The sequence below is a fragment of the Primulina huaijiensis genome, chromosome 5 (assembly GCF_012295235.1).
Source record: "Primulina huaijiensis isolate GDHJ02 chromosome 5, ASM1229523v2, whole genome shotgun sequence".
Taxonomy (NCBI): Eukaryota; Viridiplantae; Streptophyta; class Magnoliopsida; order Lamiales; family Gesneriaceae; genus Primulina; species Primulina huaijiensis.
The window spans coordinates 20762333-20781082 of record NC_133310.1 but is presented as its reverse complement, the minus strand read 5'-3'; the positions used below and the strand labels follow the sequence as shown (position 1 = coordinate 20781082).

Below are 18750 nucleotides of genomic sequence, written 5' to 3'. Positions count from 1 at the left end.
TAAATAAATCATGCAAACATTGTCGGCGCATGAACAGATAAGAAATATGAACTCAAGCAACAATTTTGAAATTATATAATTTATTATGATAATGTTAATTTTGTCATTACAATCTAATATATACATTTAATCACTCTTATTAAAATCATACCAAACATTAAATATAATATCCTACATCTTATTTATCATTAACTTATCTTTATATTATATATCACATGTTTATCCTATCATGTGTACAAAACTATACCTGAATGTATATTTACAGGCAAAGTTTAGAGAAAAAAACAAAATATATTACTTATATAATGAAACCAATCATTTTTCATTAACTCAAATAATGTGTTAATTATTTAGTAAAGTGTATTCTATAATGGTGATTTGAATATCATCATGAGAAATATAAAACCCAAATACGGGAAAATGCGAACATGCGAGAGGAGGTACTTACTAACACCATCGATTTCTTCAATTCTAATGTAATACCTATTCCCTGATTTATCCATTCCAGAGAAAGTTCTGTTGATCAACAATGCTGTGAACCTATCCCACGGTCTACACATCGCGCTTCGCTCTTTTAAATTGATTCCAGAGCATTCAAAGTTATGAATCTATTATTTCAGTCACCAGTAAAAAAAAAATATTTTACTATATTTTCATTTTGAGTCGAGAAAGTCGGTGTATGTTATAATTTAATTGCAAACTAATAAGAACTTCGTTTCAAATTTAGGACCGTTGAGTAATAGATTAATTATAAACCATTGAGACCACCATTTTATTTTCGACCTTAATTAGTAATTTAATTGTAGTTTCTATTGGGAAAAAAAATTGTCTGAAATACATCTGATCCAATATAATCATTAAAATGCAAATCCTAAATTAAAAAATAGATGTAGTATCCATTAACATAAAAATGGGGCAGTAATAAAGATTTGACATCCAAGAGTGCTGAATGAGATAAATAATCATATATATGCTTCCTCTGTAATTATGTACACATGAACTCAAACTGTATATACTCACTGACACTGTGATGTATAAAAGAACGAAAGCGACCAAAATGTGCGCAGTAAACCAAATAAATTGAATGGCATTTCTTTCATCCAAGAATTGCCGGAGAATCAACGATACAAGGAATTCATCCCTAACGAGTCCCACTGATCCTTTCTGATCTTTCGAGAGAAATCTGCAATAATATTTGATGAACACCTCCCTTCTCAAGTTAATAAAAACAATCGAGACACAATGATAAATATGTCAATAAAATTCGGCGCGTACCACCATTCTCAAGTTAATAAAAACAATCAAAACACAACAATCAAGAAGTTAGTACCGCTGAGTGTTTCCACCTCTCAATAAGAGGAAAAAAACTAGCACAAGTGAAGGCCAAACACTACACCCCCAGATATTGTTGACGAGCAACTAAAAATTTGAAAAATAAAATAGCCAGCCCCGAGCATGAACAGAGATAAGTTGACATATTTAAGCATCATCATCATTTTTGACAATTTTACTGCTGTCGAATGTCAATATACACAGTGAAAGAAATGTAGAGTTGGCAGCTTTACCAGGAGAAGATCTTCATCAGTTCCAAAGGATTTACGCGCGTGTCCTAAACACCACGAAGCAATCTTCTCATGTTTTCTGCAATGAAAATACAATGACGCCAGAGTGAAACAAACTAAATCACTGTGTTTTAACAAACTCCACAAATATTAGATTAAATATTCAAAAATCCATCTGAGGTGAAAACAGCAGTAAAACTAGGACTGCTTCATTGAAGTTCAACGCGATTCTCAAGATTTTTAATGTAAACCAATACACAACATCATACAAAGACAGAAAAAAACTGAAAACCTTGCGCTGGCAGGGTCCCGAATCTCAAACTCATCTGTAACAGCATCATAGCCACATATAACAATGTAATGTCCTGCAGGGCCAGTAGTAGAAATCAGTCTGACGTGTGTGTGCATGTGTTTGCAATGAACTAGACCGTGAGGGCAAAATCGAGAACATTGAATTGCTATCACTGAGATAACAGCTCCATGGGAAAGTACATGATTACAATTTTAAATGGTATTACTTCCAGTACAATTCTACGCATGAAAGTAATGTTTTGCAAGACATGTAATGAAGATTGCCAGTTAAATCAATACTTGATTAATCCTTACCGGTGTAGCTTGCGCTTCCACTACAGATATCGGAGACACAAACACCATCAGGCCGGGAATAACTGCATCCAGAAAACAAGGGGGAGTTCAAATTTATTCTTCAAAGAATGAAACAAACAAATTCATATTTTTTTAGAAGTTTGAATGGTGAAATATTTCCAGAAAAATTGTGAAAATTATGATAAATATAACATCTTTCTATTTTTGTTGATTCTGCAAAAGACCACCACTTGATTAATACGTCAAGGAAATATTATGAAAAATAAAACATTCTTTGGTCTTTGTTTTCAAGAAATACAGTTGTTTCTGTAGATGTCAAAGTATGTCAAGAAGTATTGGACAAAACATTTCAAATTTTAAAATATTATATTCTGAGTGTTCAAATAATATAATAATAGAAGCTTACTTAAAAATAATAATTATATTGAGAGAAAAGCAAATATAATTTGTCAAAAGAGAATGAATGTAGATGATAGTGTTTGTTTTTATTTAATAATGGCTTTTGTTTTTTTTTCCAGGGATGGAAAATGGTTTCTAGAAACAAAACAAACGAAGGCTTGAGCTATGGTAAATAAATCTATGGTAAACCTTGTAGATAAGGAACACACCACATACAAAAAGCTAAGACTTGTCGCAGGCAAATTCGGAGATGAAACAAGTCTACCGAAAGCCCATGGTACTTGTCTGATCAATCACATTGATAGCTTGAATAGTTCACTGAAATTTTATATTTTTGGTATTTTGCACGGCTCTGCCATATTTGGCCAAAAATTGGAAATTGAAAAGAAAAAAAGACTTCCTCAATCAAGCAATAAAAGAGATAAACGCACGATATACCTTAGTTTGTATTGGTCAACCAAAGCAATAGCAACATACTTTCCAGATGAGATATGCTCAGAAATCTCACTGGTGCTAACAGATCTGCACTGCATACAATAAAAATGAAATTAAAATTGATGGCAAAAAGTAGAAGTAATTAATAATGCACATAAAATCAAGAGATAGTGGCTTTGTAATAGGAAAAGTTGGCCATAAAGACCAAAAACAAGAAAAAGCTAATCATGAAGAGAAATTATGAAAACATATCATTGAGATATAAGCTTGTTTTGAATCTTAGAATCCATAGAAGAAATTTACAATGAAATCATTGGGTAGCATATCATTTTCAATCTATAATAGGTCGGGTAGATGCAGGTGTTCAACCTATAGCTAGCACGTTAAGGAACTAATTCATGTATGGTACATCAAGATTTTCAAAAAAGTATCCATAGACAAGTCCTTTGGGAGGCACATAAATATGGGGAACGTATTATGAACATAGTTAGTAGATTGTACCTCTACAAAGATTCCAGCTTCACGAGCTTCCCGGAACAGCATATTTACTCGAACTAAATCATTAGGTAGTTGCTCCTGCATAAGATAATACTACAAATTATGGGAGAGGTAATGACTACATAATTTGACATGCAAATCATATAGAGATGAAGGGCAAGTTTCAGTAATAATAATTGAAAATAGTGGACATAGCCCAACAAAAAGTTCGTGCATGATGAATATTAATGGAAAGGGGACTGAAAAGTGTGATGGCGAAATGAAAGTAGGCATGCAATGGGACAAGAAGCAGAACATATCAGCAAAACCCAACTGTCCAACTCCTCTGTGATTGTGTCATTACCACACATTCATTTTCCCAAGTGGCATCAACTCAATAAATCCATCGTAATAAAAAGAAATTTAAAGGAACCAAACGACATTCTTCATCCTTCAGAATTCCGATTAACCACTTTTACAGGAAGCAACATCAGACAAACCAAGTGTACCATGGTCCATGAAGCTATATGTGCATGAAACTGCCGTGAAGTTAATCTTCTTGACATTTAAGGAATCAATGAGGTTATTGATTATTAGATAAAATACTCGTTATAAACATTTACCACTTAAGTCAAGCAATATACTTACTTACTCAAGTCCACCGAGAATGTTACCTTGTAAAAGGTCTCAACCGAGAAGTCTGGGTTGGCTCCCAGTGTGACTGTACAGTAGGTAAAGATCACAGAAAATTTTTGCAGCAAATATGCTAAATCAACAGTCCAAATACTGAAATGGAAACAAGGCAAAAGGATAGACTGTCAGAATAATATTCCAGACATACACACACTTTGAGACCATAATTATCACTACCATTAATAATCGACTGAATAGAAAAACAAGAATACAGCTTATCGGTACTCTATGAGGACAATACAACATAAGGCACGAGCTGGCAAGTAACTATCCTGATTTAAGAATTAGTATGAAGGAAAAGTAAAAGGGGCAACAGAATTGATTTTAAAAAATGGAGACCATCAGAAAACTCAGTAGAGATCCAGAAGCAGTAAATTTCTTCATTCTATTGCATTAAGAAAAAAGCCAGGGAAAATCTGACTAAGCATGAGTTAGAGTTGTAGATCTTCTCAAAAACAAGGTACCTTGTAGTGCAACATAGATCTTCCAGATCTTGAATATCACAGTCATAGACCCCAAGAGTTCTCAAAACCATCAAAACACAAGCAAGACCACAATCCCACGTGTATTGTTGATTTATATGCGGGACCTAGAATAATTGACATACTCCAGTTTATTTGAAATGAAAAAAATACATGCAACTGATTTCTAGATTATCTTCTAGTACCTAGAACCACTACATAACTGCAATTGAGCTCAGGAATAGCTGAGGAAAATCACATCAAATAACAAAAAAAAAACTGAAGAAATGAGACTTACGTCAATGAAGTGGGACAAGACGGAAGTTTTGCACTGATCCAGGTTCGATGACTGTTTTAATTGGTAGGGTTCTATAAAATTCAAGTGATTTCCAGCTGATCCTTCAAAATCTTCTTCGTTTGGCTTTAATAGTTTGTTGAGAACAAGATGTATAGGCCACATCATTCAGTATACACACTACTGTAGTTAAAGAAAAAAATGGCTTAAATTGTATATTTTGGTCGAGAAAAAGGATCCAGCTGCTTCTATAACTGAATTCCAAATTGTCTAGCAGTGACAGCTGATGAATCAACAACACTTTAGTCTTCGAACAAAATAACCTGCAAACCATTCAAAGATCACCTTATTATTTTGTAATTCATAAAGGTCCATATTCTTCTCGTCAAGTTCCATTTGTAAAAATCAGCTAATTTTCAAATGCATTCATGAAAATTTAAGGTGTTGTTATGCCAGAACCACAGATATATCATAAGCCAATCTCGCTGTCTCAAGAGGTGGAAAAAAGACATTAAGTTGTTAATTTATTTGAAAAGGTCATTTTAACATAAAACAAAACTCTTAACCCCAAATCCCCATAAAAATGCAAAGGGAAATCCTAAACCAGCTGATAAAAATACTTGAAACATGTGATCTCTCTGAGTCTCTCTAAATAAGGCATGATGACTGTTGGACGAGGCTCAACGTAGAAAGAGTAATGAAAAAGAATCAGAAATTTATACCCGCAGGCTTACATACAAACCAACCTCACTACATTTATACTCGTGAAAAGGGTATTATTAACAACTTTATTTTCCTTCTCCCCCCATCGAGCTAGTCAAAGCCGATACACCTCTATTGAAAATAATATGAACAAATCGATCGTAAAGAACTTAAAAACATTCAAAATTATAGCTCAACGCCGAAGGCCCTCCTTTGTACAGCAAATTCGATGTTACACTTATACAGACGTTCGAGATTTCAAGTACAACCGGTCAACCAGACTAAACCATCCAAGAAACGATTACAGGAAATCAAACCGCCGAAAAAAAAATCATCGTATTTAATACAGAAATAATACTACCAGTCTAGAATAATCAAAAAGAAAATCTATATTATATAAAAAATTGGTAAAAATATCCAAAAATCTCAATCGTATAAAATCAAATAACGTCATAATAATAAAACTATATAAGCATTATCACAAAAACAATAGCATAAATTAAACTAAAAGGCAGTAATTTTGCGAGGGAAAAAAAAGGTACCTTTTCGGTTAATTCTGTTTACAACGATTCGGATTCCGAGATGTGGAAGAAAAGGCCTATCAGAGAAGGCGTTTGATTCTTATTTCTCTCTCTTTTTTTTCCTTTCTCCTTTTTGTTTTAAATTTCGGTGGGCAACAAAAAAATATTTTCACCGGGATCCACCATACATATCCGAACTTTGTGATTTTTTAAGATTTAATTTAATTATTCTAAGAAAAAAATACATTTATTTATTTATAAAGAGTAGATCTCTTGACGGTCTCACGAATTTTTATCTGTGAGACGGGTCAACTCTACCGATATTCACAATAAAAAATAATATTCTTAATATGAAAAGGATGACCCAAATAAAAGAATACTCTTAACATAAAAAGTAATATTTTTTCATTGATAACCCAAATAAGATATCAGTCTCACAAAATACGATCCGTGAGACCGTCTCACACAAGTTTTTGTGATTTATAAAAAATATATTTTCCCCGGGTTTGCACGAAATTAATTTCGTAATTGAAACTATCAGTTACAAGTGTACTAATTTGTGTAACAAAACCTAAATAATTTGATTTTTAGCACAACTATAATTGTTAATACCAAACTTGATATTAATTAAGATCTCTTAACCTAATATGCACTAAAAACAATGAAATTCGAAATGATCACATGTTTGCTCAAAATTTCATAATTGAAGACTATCATGTGCAAGTGCACCAATTTGTATAACAAAACGTAAATAATTTGATTTCTTGGTATTAGTCATGATCTCTTAAGTTAATATACACTAAAAACAAAGAAATTCGGAATAAAGAATTTTAAACTTTGCAAACGTTCTCTTATACATGGTTTATACATATGATAAAATCAAGAAGAGTTTAAGAATATCAAAATACTAAACAAAAAATGAAAATTACAAGATATCAAAACTGTAATTAAAAGTTTGCTGGAAATTGGAAAAGATGAGATTTTGCAATTTTTTTTCTACCGTTCTTTTTTCTTTGTTCGGCCTGCAATTTCTCAACTTCATGTACAGGCGGAGCCATGTGTTGCTCTGGGTAGTTTGTTTTTTCTCGATATTTTTTATACATAAAATTTTGTCTTAATTTTTGGTAATCCGAGCTCTATTTGTCAATATTAGTTCAATCATGATTTAGAAAATTCTAATTCAGGTAGAAATGAAAACCTGACTTTGCACGACTTCATGCACTTCTCTCCCACGATTCCTCTCACATGCAAGGTGTTTGTGACGTCGTGTTCAGGTTGTTTCAAATCCTTGAAGACCTTCTCTATCTTTGTCAGTAAATTCAAACTTCTATGTTTTGGTGTAACTAATTTGACTCTGATCAAATTTAGCCCAAAAGCCTGATAAAGATGATGGTTTAATTGTTTAAAACGACCAAATATGATAAAATCATATGAGAAATGAGATAAGACGAATACCTTCTTTCATTTTCTTTGGGATGCCTCACACTTCTTGGAGAAGCTTCTTGTGAACTTTATTTGCTGATATACTTGATATTATACAAAAATGATAAAATCATACGAGAAATGGGATAAGACGAAGACCTTCTTTCTTTCGAGACGTCTCACACTTATTGTAGATACTTGTTGTAATTTTTAATTGTTTGTATAGGTATCCAAATACTGGACCAAATCGAACCAAACACTTGTTGTAATTTTTACTTATAATCATTATAATTAACGATCAAGGTACCGTTTGATTCATTGTATTATTTATCTATATTTTTATTCAATCCAATCTCATATTTGGTACACCATATTATTAATCTATCATTTATCTTACATAAATCAAATCATTAATCATTTATATCACATCAATCAAATCATTGAATTGAAATTACAATATTAACCTTAATAAATAATATTATAAATATTTTTTAATATTTTCAAAAAGACAAAACGGTAATGTTACATTATCTCAAATTTAATTAATGTAATCAATCAAATCAAATATTATATTAATTATCATTTTTATTTATTTTATTATTAAATAATATTACTTTATCTTCATACTATTTGTCTCGTACCACGAACCAAACTATATCAAATGTCATATTTGGTATTTAGATTCAATTTCTTGTACTTACTAGTAATTTTAACCGTTTTTGCCATATCTTTCTCTCAACCAACCCTACCAAATTATTGTAGAAAATTATAAACAAAATACATTAAAATAACTAAAACATAACATTTTTATATTATATATCTTTTGAATCTTTATAATTGTGACAAAAAAATTGTGTCCGTGTCTATTTTATTATTTTAAGTCACAATCCAATTTATCGTTAATTTTTACAATTATGATACGATCTTATTTAAATATAATAATTTTAAATTCTTGTATGTCCTTTTATTACTTTTTATAGGTATGATATTATTTTATTTGAATAAAAATCAAATTAATTATAAAAAATGTACAAGCCACAATGATGAACTAATTGTTATTATACACATGCTAGAATTTAAATTAAATATTATAAAAATCAAATAAATTCATCAAAATATTCCATTTTTTTTCAGATTTGTAAGGATTTGATATAAAGGTTTTGGGTGATTGGATCGGTTCGCCCGAACATGTATTCTTCTCGGATTCAAATTAATATTATTTTTAATTTCGTTCAACGATATAATATATATGTTATATTTTAAATCATTAAAAAGGGGATCAGGCTTTGGTTTAATAAATGAAACAATTTAAGTTAATGTTTTGGTTTCTTGATTTTGATATATTTGTCACGAATTTTTTTTAAAAATATTCCTTAATTTATCTTGATTCTTTATTTTTTTTCTGAAAATCAAACATTCTAAATACACCATCTTTTTAAAAAAAATATTATTGTCACAAAAACTCATGATAGGCCGTCTCATGAGTCAATTTGTTGATAAATCCGGGGAATGATTCGTTTGAATGTTATGAATCTATAAAGGCAAAAACTTGTGTGAGACGGTCTCACGGGTCGTATTTTGTGAGACATATATCTTATTTGGGTTATCAATGAAAAAATATTACTTTTTATGCTAAGAGTATTATTTTTTATTGTGAATATCGGTAGGATTAACCCGTCTTACAGATAAAGATTCGTGAGATCGTCTCACAAAAGACCTACTCATCTATAAAATTCTACAATTTTGATAAATTTATTTGATTTTTATAATATTTAATTTAAAACCCCCACGTACTAGTATGAATTAAATATGAATTTAAAAGGGCAAAACATGATCACTTTCATTTTGAACGGAACACGCAGATTAAAACTAGACATTGATCTCCTCACTTTACCAGTTCTACACCTTGTAGAATTTTGAAAATCAAACCCACCGTTCCCGGTAAAATCTTTCAAGCTAAATGAAATTCAATCCCTTTTAAAGATTCTTGCTTTTAACTTGTTTTTTTCCACCTTTTGAGCTCTTTAAACCTTTTGAGCTCTTTAAACTGAGTAAAGATCGAGACTTTGGAGTGCGATTTAATGGCACTGGATAAGCCCATTTTTCGGACTGGGAGAATGAAGCTATGCCAGTCATTTCTTGATCTGGAATAGCTTTTTTTCCCAGCTATTTTTGGTGTTTTTTATTTTGGAAGTTGAAGTTTAAATGGAAGGTGTAACTGAGAATATCAAGCAGAACGAAGGATCCGATAACTCTTTGTTAGATCCTCTGGGTTGGCCTATAAGAAGAGCAGGAGATTGCGTGAGTAACGATGCATTTGAAGGAAAACGCAAGCTTAATGCTAATGTTAATGGCGTTGCTGATTATTGCAAGTTAAATAATCAAAGATCAAAACTTTCAGGTAAATATGAAGCTTAAATTTCCATTTTTTCGGGAACGTGATTTCTGTTTTGCTGAATACAAAGATCGGTATTGTTTGTTGTTTTGTGTTTAACTTATCAAGCAAGTTACATATTTCTTGTTGTTGCTGTGGTTTTGTAATTTGTATTCTTCACGAGGAATTGAAATTTGATGGAGTTTATGTTTTTGTGTGGTTGTTTCTAAGACCTATTGGGAAGTTGTACTCATGACATGATAAGGGGTGTGGTTAGCTTAGTAATGGAACACTAGGTTTGTCAAGATTTGAGTCATGGGGGTTCAATTCATATTTAGCGTGGCACAAAAACTAACATAGAAATAGGGATAAAATGACATTTTGGGGATCATTTTATGTTTAAAATTTTAACTTCTGGCTAATGAAATTGATTCAAATGAATAGAATTGGAGATGATGAAAGAGAGGTTTGCAAAACTTTTACTTGGTGAAGACATGTCTGGAAGTGGCAAAGGGGTTTCCCCTGCCCTGGCTATTTCGAATGCCATCACCAATCTTTGCGGTACAGGCTTAGTTGTTTCCTTTCAATTTTACATATTCTAAAGTTAACATTATAATTCTTATTTCTTATATGTCTAGCTACTGTATTTGGGCAACTGTCGAGATTGGAACCCCTACAATCTGAAAAGAAAGCAATGTGGGATAGAGAGATTGAATGTCTTGTTTGTGTGGGTGGTCATATAGTAGAACTGACACCATCTTGCCAAACATTTCCTGATGGAACTAAGGTTGAGGTAATACTCGTTCGCTTCTCAAGAAACTTGCATTTATGATTTGTTCAGCATTATTCACAGAGAAGATCTTGTTCAGAAAAGTAAAATGAAAATGGTTTGAAAATCTTGCTCATTTTTCAGCTGATGCTTCTACTTTTCACTCATTGAGTTGAATGATTGACTATTCCAATAGCACATTTATCTTTACTTTGACGGAACCTATGCCATTTTAGTAACTGATATGGAGTTACGAGTTTGTATATGATGGTCACCTTCGACTGCTTCAGGTTATGTCTTGTCGCCCAAGATCGGATCTTTTTCTTAATCTCCCAGCTCTTCGAAAACTTGACAACATGCTACTAGTAAGATTTGAATGTGTTTCTTGTTTTTATCCCTGTTTATTTTAGTTCGCGTAGATTTCACATTGCTTTGGTTTCAGGAAATACTAGACGGATTCACCAATACAGAATTTTGGTATGTTGATAAAGGTAGAATAACACCAGAAGCCAATGGTGCAGTTTCATTTCAGAAAGCCATTCAACGACAGGAGGATAAATGGTGGCTACCTGTGCCACGTGTCCCCCCTGGCGGTCTCCCTGAAGACACGAGAAAGCAATTAAACCACAGGCGTGAATGTGCAAGTCAGATCCATAAAGCTGCAATGGCTCTTAACAGCATTGCCTTAGCTGAGATGGAAGTTCCAGAATCATACTCAGAAACTCTTCCAAAGGTCCGAAATTCTTGCATTTATCCGTTTAAATGCACACTAGCAAAGCAAGATTATAGAAGACCAGATAGTTTTCCTACCTGAAAATATTTTAGCAAATGCTGATGATTTATAGATTCTATTTATGAGCAGTTACGGATTTCTTGAAGTTAAAATGCTTTTTCTCTCTCGAATGATAAAAGTTTACGGTATTCCAAGTCCCACTGCATATCATACGACTAAGCCAAATTGACATTCTGATGTTAATTAATTCAAAATGCTAGAATGGGAGAGCTTGTCTGGGGGATGTCATATACCATTGCATCACTTCTGAACTTTTCTCCTCGGAAGGCTTGCTTGATTGCCTCGATCTGTCTACTGAATATTCAGCTTTAGACATAGCAAATCGAGTGGAGGCAGCAATCGTTTTATGGAAAAAACGAGCCGCAAACCGTTCCACAGCTAAATCCTCTTGGGAGATTGTTAAAGAGCTAGTGACAGATGGAGACAAGAGGAATCTGCTTGCTGAAAGAGCTGAAAGCCTTCTTCTATGTTTGAGACAACGGTTCCCGTGTCTTTCACAAACTGACTTAGATGTCAGCAAAATACAGTGCAACAAGGTTTATACTAACTACCAGCTAATCTCATTCTTCTTGAAAGCCTCGTCTTTTAGCCAAATCTATATATTGATTTGTTTTTCCTGTTTTTTGAAACTCCTAAGGATGTGGGGAAGTCCATCTTAGAGAGCTACTCAAGGGTTTTAGAAAGTTTGGCATTCAACATCGTGGCACGTATCGATGATCTACTCTACGTAGATGACATAAACAAACATTCTAATAAAACTAGCATGATTGGCCACAGAAAGGTTTCAGTCCCATATTCAGTGACCATTTCAAACTCTCCATACCGCACAGCATTCACCACGCAAAACTTTTCACCTGCTCGACTTGCTAATAGCCCTGCAAGAGGCGAGAGGAGTCCACATCTTGGTGGCAGTGGCAACAAACCATCCCCACTCCGTGGATTAGGAGCAAGAAGGGTGCTCACAAATTACCTTGAAAACGAGGTAAAGGTAAAGAATTGAGTGATATTATTGAATGCTGAGATCTGATAAAGCAGGGGAAGGAGACATCTTTCTATCCACAAAGACGTCAAATAGTGATAGTAGAAAGAGGATAGCTTTTGGTTGTTTCTCGAACGAAACATTTTAAATCACACATATATATGTAAGTTTAAAAACATTGGTGGCTTGGTTGGTTAACTCATTTATTTGATTTGGAAAAAGGGGAGGGAGTGCATGGAAAAGTGTTGGAAACGCGTGATCACTGAAAAACTCTTTCATATATTCAATAATATCATATTGGTCCTGAATTCAGAAGAAGAAACTATATTCCCTTCTGGATCCATCACCATTTCTGAAACAGACAGTCTCATCAACCCAAATTGGAACTACATCTATGTACTTATACAAGCGATACATTGTTTTAACTTATTTTCTCTTAGTATCTTTGTAAGCCCGTATTATATTAATACCCAAAGATTTTATAGAAAATCACATATTAACCTTGTTGACAAAACACATTGTGTACATGTCATATAAGTTGTTATAATTAAACTTATCAAAGTCAACATTTTTAAATTCATTAGCCACACCCACATAAACAATTTTCAGCTTGTCAGACTCGTTTTGAATCTTAGACGGTCCTGACAACCCACATTTTGAACAACATATAAATCCATAATATACGACGTGTAGAAACGAAGAAACCGAAGATTAACTAGTTCACACCATGATTCTAACTTCAATTTCAAAATACCACTAACGAATCGAGATCTGCTTCGAGATTATGGTTTTGTTTGGAAATTCGTATGATGAAAGTGGGGAGTGAGAAGAATGTCTGAAAACGATGCAAGGACAATATTTAAGGTTTTTATCCTAATTTGTAATGGTTAGGGCAAGTTCAATTTTCATCTTTTTTTAAGTAGTATATATATATGAACCAAATTTGAGTATCATATTCTCAGCTTCTCAAGTATTCTTCGTTAATAAGAAATTAATTTGCAGTTTTTTAAATATTATCCTACGCCGAAACATCGGCGTCCAAATGTCCGAAAAGCAAAAGGTGTAACTTTTACTTTTTTAAACTCCCTAGGGGCAGCAATCAAGAAAAACACAACGTTGTTCTCGATACTCCGATCAATCTCCGCCGCGGCGCTACCAAAGATGTCGGCTACCAGCATCCACATAACGGCGCTCGACGGGATCGTGAATGTCAACTCCCTCTTCACATTCGCCGTCTTCATCGGCCTCGCATGGAACCCAACCGACCCCAACAACAATCTCATCGATCCGACCCAACCACCAGACTGCTCCCCCAGCCCGACGACCGCCGAACGCCTCGTGTGTTTTCACGTGTACTCCTTCAGCTGCTTCCTATTCTCCAGCCTCGTGGCGCTGGGGCTGAAACAGGCCATCAGATTGGCCCGCGACAGCCCGGCCCACTGGCCGATAGACCTGGCACTGGTGAACAAGACGGGTCTCCGGTTCGGGTATGCTTTCTCCGCCGCGGGTTCGGTATGTGGGTCGGTTTTCTTGATGCTGGCTCTGATAAACGTGGTGCAGATAAAGCTGGGGATGCTGGGGTGTGGAGGGAGCAAGCATGGGTTTGCGGCGGTGGTGCCGCTCGTGATTCTGGTGCCGTCGGGGCTTCTGATTTATGTTTGTACTGTGCTTTACGCTTTTACTCGTTGAAATATTTGCCGAATTCCTTCATTGTATTAATTAAAAGTAATAATGTTCAGCCTAATTAAGCCCAGCAGGAGACCAAGTCCATTTAATTAATTTATGGGTCGTCCTAAATCTCTCGAGTTCATTAGATTTTGAGATGGTTACTGAATCATTTTCTTAAAAAAAATTGATCGAGATTATTTAACTATTTTTTCGATAAAAATATATTTTTTGACATTCCAAAAAGTATTAATTAAATATAATTTAGTAATATTCATCACTTGGTTTTTTTCCTCAAAAATAACTTAAGAAATATATTGCGCTAGAAAAGAGTGACACAAGTATCACACGTATGGAGTCTTTTTTGCCAAACCCGCCACATATGTAGTCGATGCAGCAATTGAAAATCATATCATCTCAATTGGTGCTCCGTCCACTAACAACAATGGTGGATTTTTACTCACTCCCACTCCACTTTAAGCTCCACATTTCACTATAAAAACAGCAGCTCATACATCGAAACCAGGAAAAACAATCTGAAAACTGATTACTTCACTTAGTTGGCAATGGACAAACTCTTCTGCATTATGCTTTTCATGATCATCGGGATCGCCGGCGTGTATTCAGCCGGTGAATGTCCTAAATCAACTCCAGGCATGGAAGCAATGAAGCTTCTTCCATGCGCTTCCGCCGCACAAGACTCTAACGCCGCGGTTTCCAAAGGTTGCTGCACTCAGGTGAAGAAACTGGGGCAGAACCCCAAGTGCTTGTGTGCAGTTATGCTGTCGAAAACGGCCAAGAGCTCTGGTGTGAAGGCTGATATCGCCATGACCATTCCCAAGAGATGCAACCTTGCTGACAGGCCGGTTGGTTACAAATGTGGAGGTATTATTTCTCTAAGGAACATATATAATTTATTAATTTTAAATTCATTATTTAGTTCTGATCATATGTTTTTGAAAATTGATGTTGCAGCTTACGTTTTGCCTTAAAATAGCTTGGAGGAAATGGCAGTCCAGTGCCTTTGAAGTACCAGTACTGCATGATCAGTTGTGTGTCTTATGCTACTTTTAGCAAATGTAATGTAATTACAATAATGATATACACATGGAGAATAAACAAAACTCTTTCCTGCTTTTCATTATTATTCTTGAATTTGCTGATTTTATATTTTGCTATTAATTATGTATCTTATATATTCGTCATAACTAATGCAATAATGTCAATGATCAAACAAATCTCCCAACATGTCACAAGATACTAAATATATTATTAATGATTATACAGATATATTTAAAAAAAGTTGATTTTTTGCGACCATAAATATACCCATGGCTCCAATAGAAAATAAGGGAGAGCTGATCCACAAACTCTCCATATGATCATACTTGATCCTCTTGTGAATATTTCTCCACAAGTAAAGGTGTGTGTACAAACACAACAGCAAACAACTCAACATGTAATTATTCGGGAAACGTTCCCGTAAACCTTATGTGGTCCAAAGTTCGACGTAAACCATACTCATTAACTGCTTCCATGGCAGATCTATATCCTCCACCGTATGCCGGAGAGGCGTCATGTGCTATCTGGTGCATGAAAAACTCGCCTAGCTTAGTCTCGACACTAGATTTACCACCTTTTTTAGACGACGACGACGATGCTGTTGATGTAGATGGCACGCTTGTGGATCCATACGACCAAGTTGATGTAGACGTGAGCGGGGGGTTGTTTCTGGTTCCAGGCATCACCTCTGACTCGAGCCACAGGTGAGATAGTACTTGACAAATACCTTCTTCTACCTCAGGCTTGAGATTACGAAAACCTGCAAGGGACATGAGAAATAAAAAAATAGCACTTGTTCTGTTCTGGACTGAACGCTCGTGTTTCCATGACACAGGTGAATCATAATTTCTGGATGTTGTTCGAGCTTATGGTAGCATCAAATGTTTACCATAATAACAAAAGCTGCATCTATTAATAATCATGCAACTTTAATATTTCCAAATTATAGCATCACAATTCAAGTGCACTTCTATATAGACAGTAACATTGGATAGCAATGACATTTGTTGTGCCAGCTATAAGTAAAAGTATCAGCAAGTTACCATTAAGACGTAACCATCCATGCATCAACTCATGTGCCAGGATAGCTCCGGTTAGTAGTCTGCATCAAGAATTGATTTGATACACCATTAAATTTAGATACTTTTCACATGTAAAAGACAACTTTCATATGGAATTGTCTTTGAAACGTAGCGCCACAAGTTACCTTGGAAGGCCATACAGTACCAGAATGGCTGTAACCTCACACTTCCTACTTAGTTTCTGTGGTTGTGTTCTAATTCCTACCAATCCACGACGTTCCACTCTTGGTCTCCTTTGTATCTGAAAGCTCATATAACAAGATATTGCATAAACATTTAGGGCCTTAATAGAAACTATAAACAGCAGGTTTTGCTATTACTTCGTGTTCATTGGACGATGCGAAAATGATTAACCAATGTTAAACAAATACAGAGTAACCACCCAGAAATTAACTACAATTTCACCACACAACCAATGTAGAACACAACAATAATCTATTCTCCTCGTTTAAAGTTTGACATCTTAAAATCAAAAACACAAGATGAAACCATATAGAGTGATGCTGAAGATCTCACACTAGTAACAGTTTGCTCTTCAGACAGGCATAAACCTCTTGTTTCGGGCATATGATGGAAACCCTGCAAGGAAAAGAAAGTAAACTCATGCCGTATAGAAATTAAAACAAGAGCAAAAAATAAGGGAGACAATCATTACAAGTTTTTCTCCTTCAATAGCCTCGTTGAGTGCTTGCCTCTCAACAAGAAGCATTGGGATTTGCTGATCGATTCTCATATTCATACCCTCATAGTAATCTCTAATGGAATGGTACAGTGGTTGGCAGTCACCGGTATCCATGATAGCAGATTCCATGCACTCTAAACATATGCTCCGTCCATCCCCTAGTGATATGTATCTAGTACTCCATGACTTGGGAAAAAGAAAAAACTCTTAAGTTGAACCTTCGATTTAATACTGTTGAAATTCAATTTTAGCGCAATGAACTAACTCTAAAAACTCAATACCTCCAAACGTTCACAACTACAGCACCGAGCTGTGTTGTCGTGTTCGTGAGAAGGACAATACCTTTGGGACCAAAATGGGTGGCATCTGTACTCGATCAAGCCTACTCCATTAGTCGGGATCTGTGTATGCGTATATATGGCGAGTAGAACATTAATCTTGATAGCAAAAGGTTGATCATGAAATATGAAATGTAGTGCAGAAAAATGATGCCACATACAAATTGATGACAAACTTCACACTTAGGATGAGTGAGCTCTTTGAAGCAGGACTTGTGATATGTATCATTCCCTGATAAAGAGAACTTGAATCAAGAAAGAAAAACCAATAAGAACTAAATGAGAGAAATATCCCGGTCGCGTAATTTATTTAGATGATGAGATTGAGATTTTAAAAAACGATAAAATAATATCCTTGGCCATGTCAGAAATCACTTGTACCAAAAGTTTGAGCTCGTGGAAGGCAATGCAACAATACTTTTACTTTAAACCGCTCCGTGTGTAAACTGGAGACTTTGGAATATATATTCAAAATTGATATTCAAGGCATACGTTATTTGACAATGAGACCAGAAATAAACCCAATGGAATATAAATGGATTGCATCTATATGATTCTAAATTGTGACCTAGTAATACGAAATCATGTTAGAACCACTTTTCTCATAAGTTTGAGCTCAAGGGAGGCGATCCAACAATAATTCCATAATTTAGCAGGTCGCAACAACTAGAATTGACAATTCATGTACAATTTATTAGGAAGGAAACATTGCCCCCCTCCACTCCCCCACCGAGAAAGTGTTAGAACCTCGAAGGTGAGGTAACTCAAGGATGCATCAAATATTTTCATATTCCATAACAAATACCTCATGTTCAGCAATTGGATTACGACATGCATGGCAACAAAAACATTCTGGATGGAAAAAAGACCCCATGCATCCCAGATAATTTCCATACCCAATTTCACGTTTGCAGCCAGCACACATTCTGCAAGTAACAGGATTAGCCACATTGTTGCCATATATTAACACTGAAATTGGTATAGAAGTCAAAAGTAAAAAAAAAAAATACGTCACGTTAAACATAAACTACCTATATCCCTGGGGATAGTGTTCTCTTTGGCTGTATGGAGGGTATGCTGAATTGAAATCATCATTAAGTGATCTTGCTAGATCTTCATCAATCTTCGTTTGCCATCTGTTTCCTGCTAGTTCCTCATCAATCTTCGTTTGCCATCTGTTTCCTGCAAGATCTTCATCAATCTTCGTTTGCCATCTGTTTCCTGCAAGATGAATTCTCTCAAGTCCTCTACTTATGAATGATAATTTAGAGAAAATCACAATATATGAGTTACCATTTGGTCTCTTTATATCTTCAGCCATAGAGAGTGCAATTGCCCTGTCTAGTTCTTCTTTTTGCCTATTGACTCTAGTTCGGTCATCCTACAGATGTTTGACAGGTTCAACATATTCAAAGAAGATGTCCAAGCAATGA

At 34.7% G+C, this 18750-nt stretch overlaps 5 protein-coding genes across 8 annotated transcripts; 3 read left to right on the top strand and 2 right to left on the bottom strand.

The window, feature by feature from the left end:
* Nucleotides 1-829: 829 nt before the first annotated feature.
* Nucleotides 830-6314, bottom strand: LOC140977012 (guanylyl cyclase 1). 2 transcript variants are annotated; one of them, XM_073441529.1, is made up of 10 exons: nucleotides 6173-6314; nucleotides 4932-5251; nucleotides 4637-4761; nucleotides 4154-4265; nucleotides 3504-3578; nucleotides 3006-3094; nucleotides 2169-2230; nucleotides 1855-1927; nucleotides 1566-1641; nucleotides 836-1183 (listed from the first exon to the last, which is right to left on the bottom strand). In XM_073441529.1, the coding sequence occupies exons 2-10, from the start codon at nucleotides 5094-5096 to the stop codon at nucleotides 1142-1144; spliced, it is 819 nt and encodes a 272-aa protein (XP_073297630.1). In that variant the 5' UTR covers nucleotides 5097-5251; nucleotides 6173-6314; the 3' UTR covers nucleotides 836-1141. The 2 variants fall into 2 exon arrangements, with proteins under 2 accessions (XP_073297631.1, XP_073297630.1); XM_073441530.1 differs by lacking the exon at nucleotides 6173-6314 and having other exon boundaries at nucleotides 830-1183; nucleotides 4637-4839; nucleotides 4932-5059.
* A 3098-nt stretch (nucleotides 6315-9412) lies between these two features.
* LOC140977007 (rop guanine nucleotide exchange factor 5-like) lies at nucleotides 9413-12761 on the top strand. 2 transcript variants are annotated; one of them, XM_073441523.1, is made up of 8 exons: nucleotides 9413-9704; nucleotides 9774-9974; nucleotides 10392-10508; nucleotides 10586-10740; nucleotides 11007-11081; nucleotides 11159-11449; nucleotides 11710-12045; nucleotides 12147-12761. In XM_073441523.1, exons 2-8 carry the CDS (start codon nucleotides 9779-9781, stop codon nucleotides 12507-12509), a joined length of 1533 nt encoding a protein of 510 aa, XP_073297624.1. In that variant the 5' UTR covers nucleotides 9413-9704; nucleotides 9774-9778; the 3' UTR covers nucleotides 12510-12761. The 2 variants fall into 2 exon arrangements, with proteins under 2 accessions (XP_073297624.1, XP_073297623.1); XM_073441522.1 differs by having other exon boundaries at nucleotides 9413-9974.
* Nucleotides 12762-13419: 658 nt separating this feature from the next.
* Nucleotides 13420-14242, top strand: LOC140977010 (uncharacterized). The gene has a single exon (XM_073441526.1). The coding sequence runs from the start codon at nucleotides 13650-13652 to the stop codon at nucleotides 14175-14177; it is 528 nt and encodes a 175-aa protein (XP_073297627.1). The 5' UTR covers nucleotides 13420-13649; the 3' UTR covers nucleotides 14178-14242.
* A 421-nt stretch (nucleotides 14243-14663) lies between these two features.
* LOC140977011 (uncharacterized) lies at nucleotides 14664-15294 on the top strand. The gene is made up of 2 exons (XM_073441528.1): nucleotides 14664-15038; nucleotides 15129-15294. Exons 1-2 carry the CDS (start codon nucleotides 14720-14722, stop codon nucleotides 15143-15145), a joined length of 336 nt encoding a protein of 111 aa, XP_073297629.1. The 5' UTR covers nucleotides 14664-14719; the 3' UTR covers nucleotides 15146-15294.
* Nucleotides 15158-18750, bottom strand: LOC140977009 (protein DA1-related 2-like). 2 transcript variants are annotated; one of them, XM_073441524.1, is made up of 10 exons: nucleotides 18611-18750; nucleotides 18349-18538; nucleotides 18123-18243; nucleotides 17479-17562; nucleotides 17261-17380; nucleotides 16953-17165; nucleotides 16814-16876; nucleotides 16423-16538; nucleotides 16259-16317; nucleotides 15158-15975 (listed from the first exon to the last, which is right to left on the bottom strand). In XM_073441524.1, exons 1-10 carry the CDS (start codon nucleotides 18636-18638, stop codon nucleotides 15617-15619), a joined length of 1353 nt encoding a protein of 450 aa, XP_073297625.1. In that variant the 5' UTR covers nucleotides 18639-18750; the 3' UTR covers nucleotides 15158-15616. The 2 variants fall into 2 exon arrangements, with proteins under 2 accessions (XP_073297625.1, XP_073297626.1); XM_073441525.1 differs by having other exon boundaries at nucleotides 18349-18499; nucleotides 18611-18744.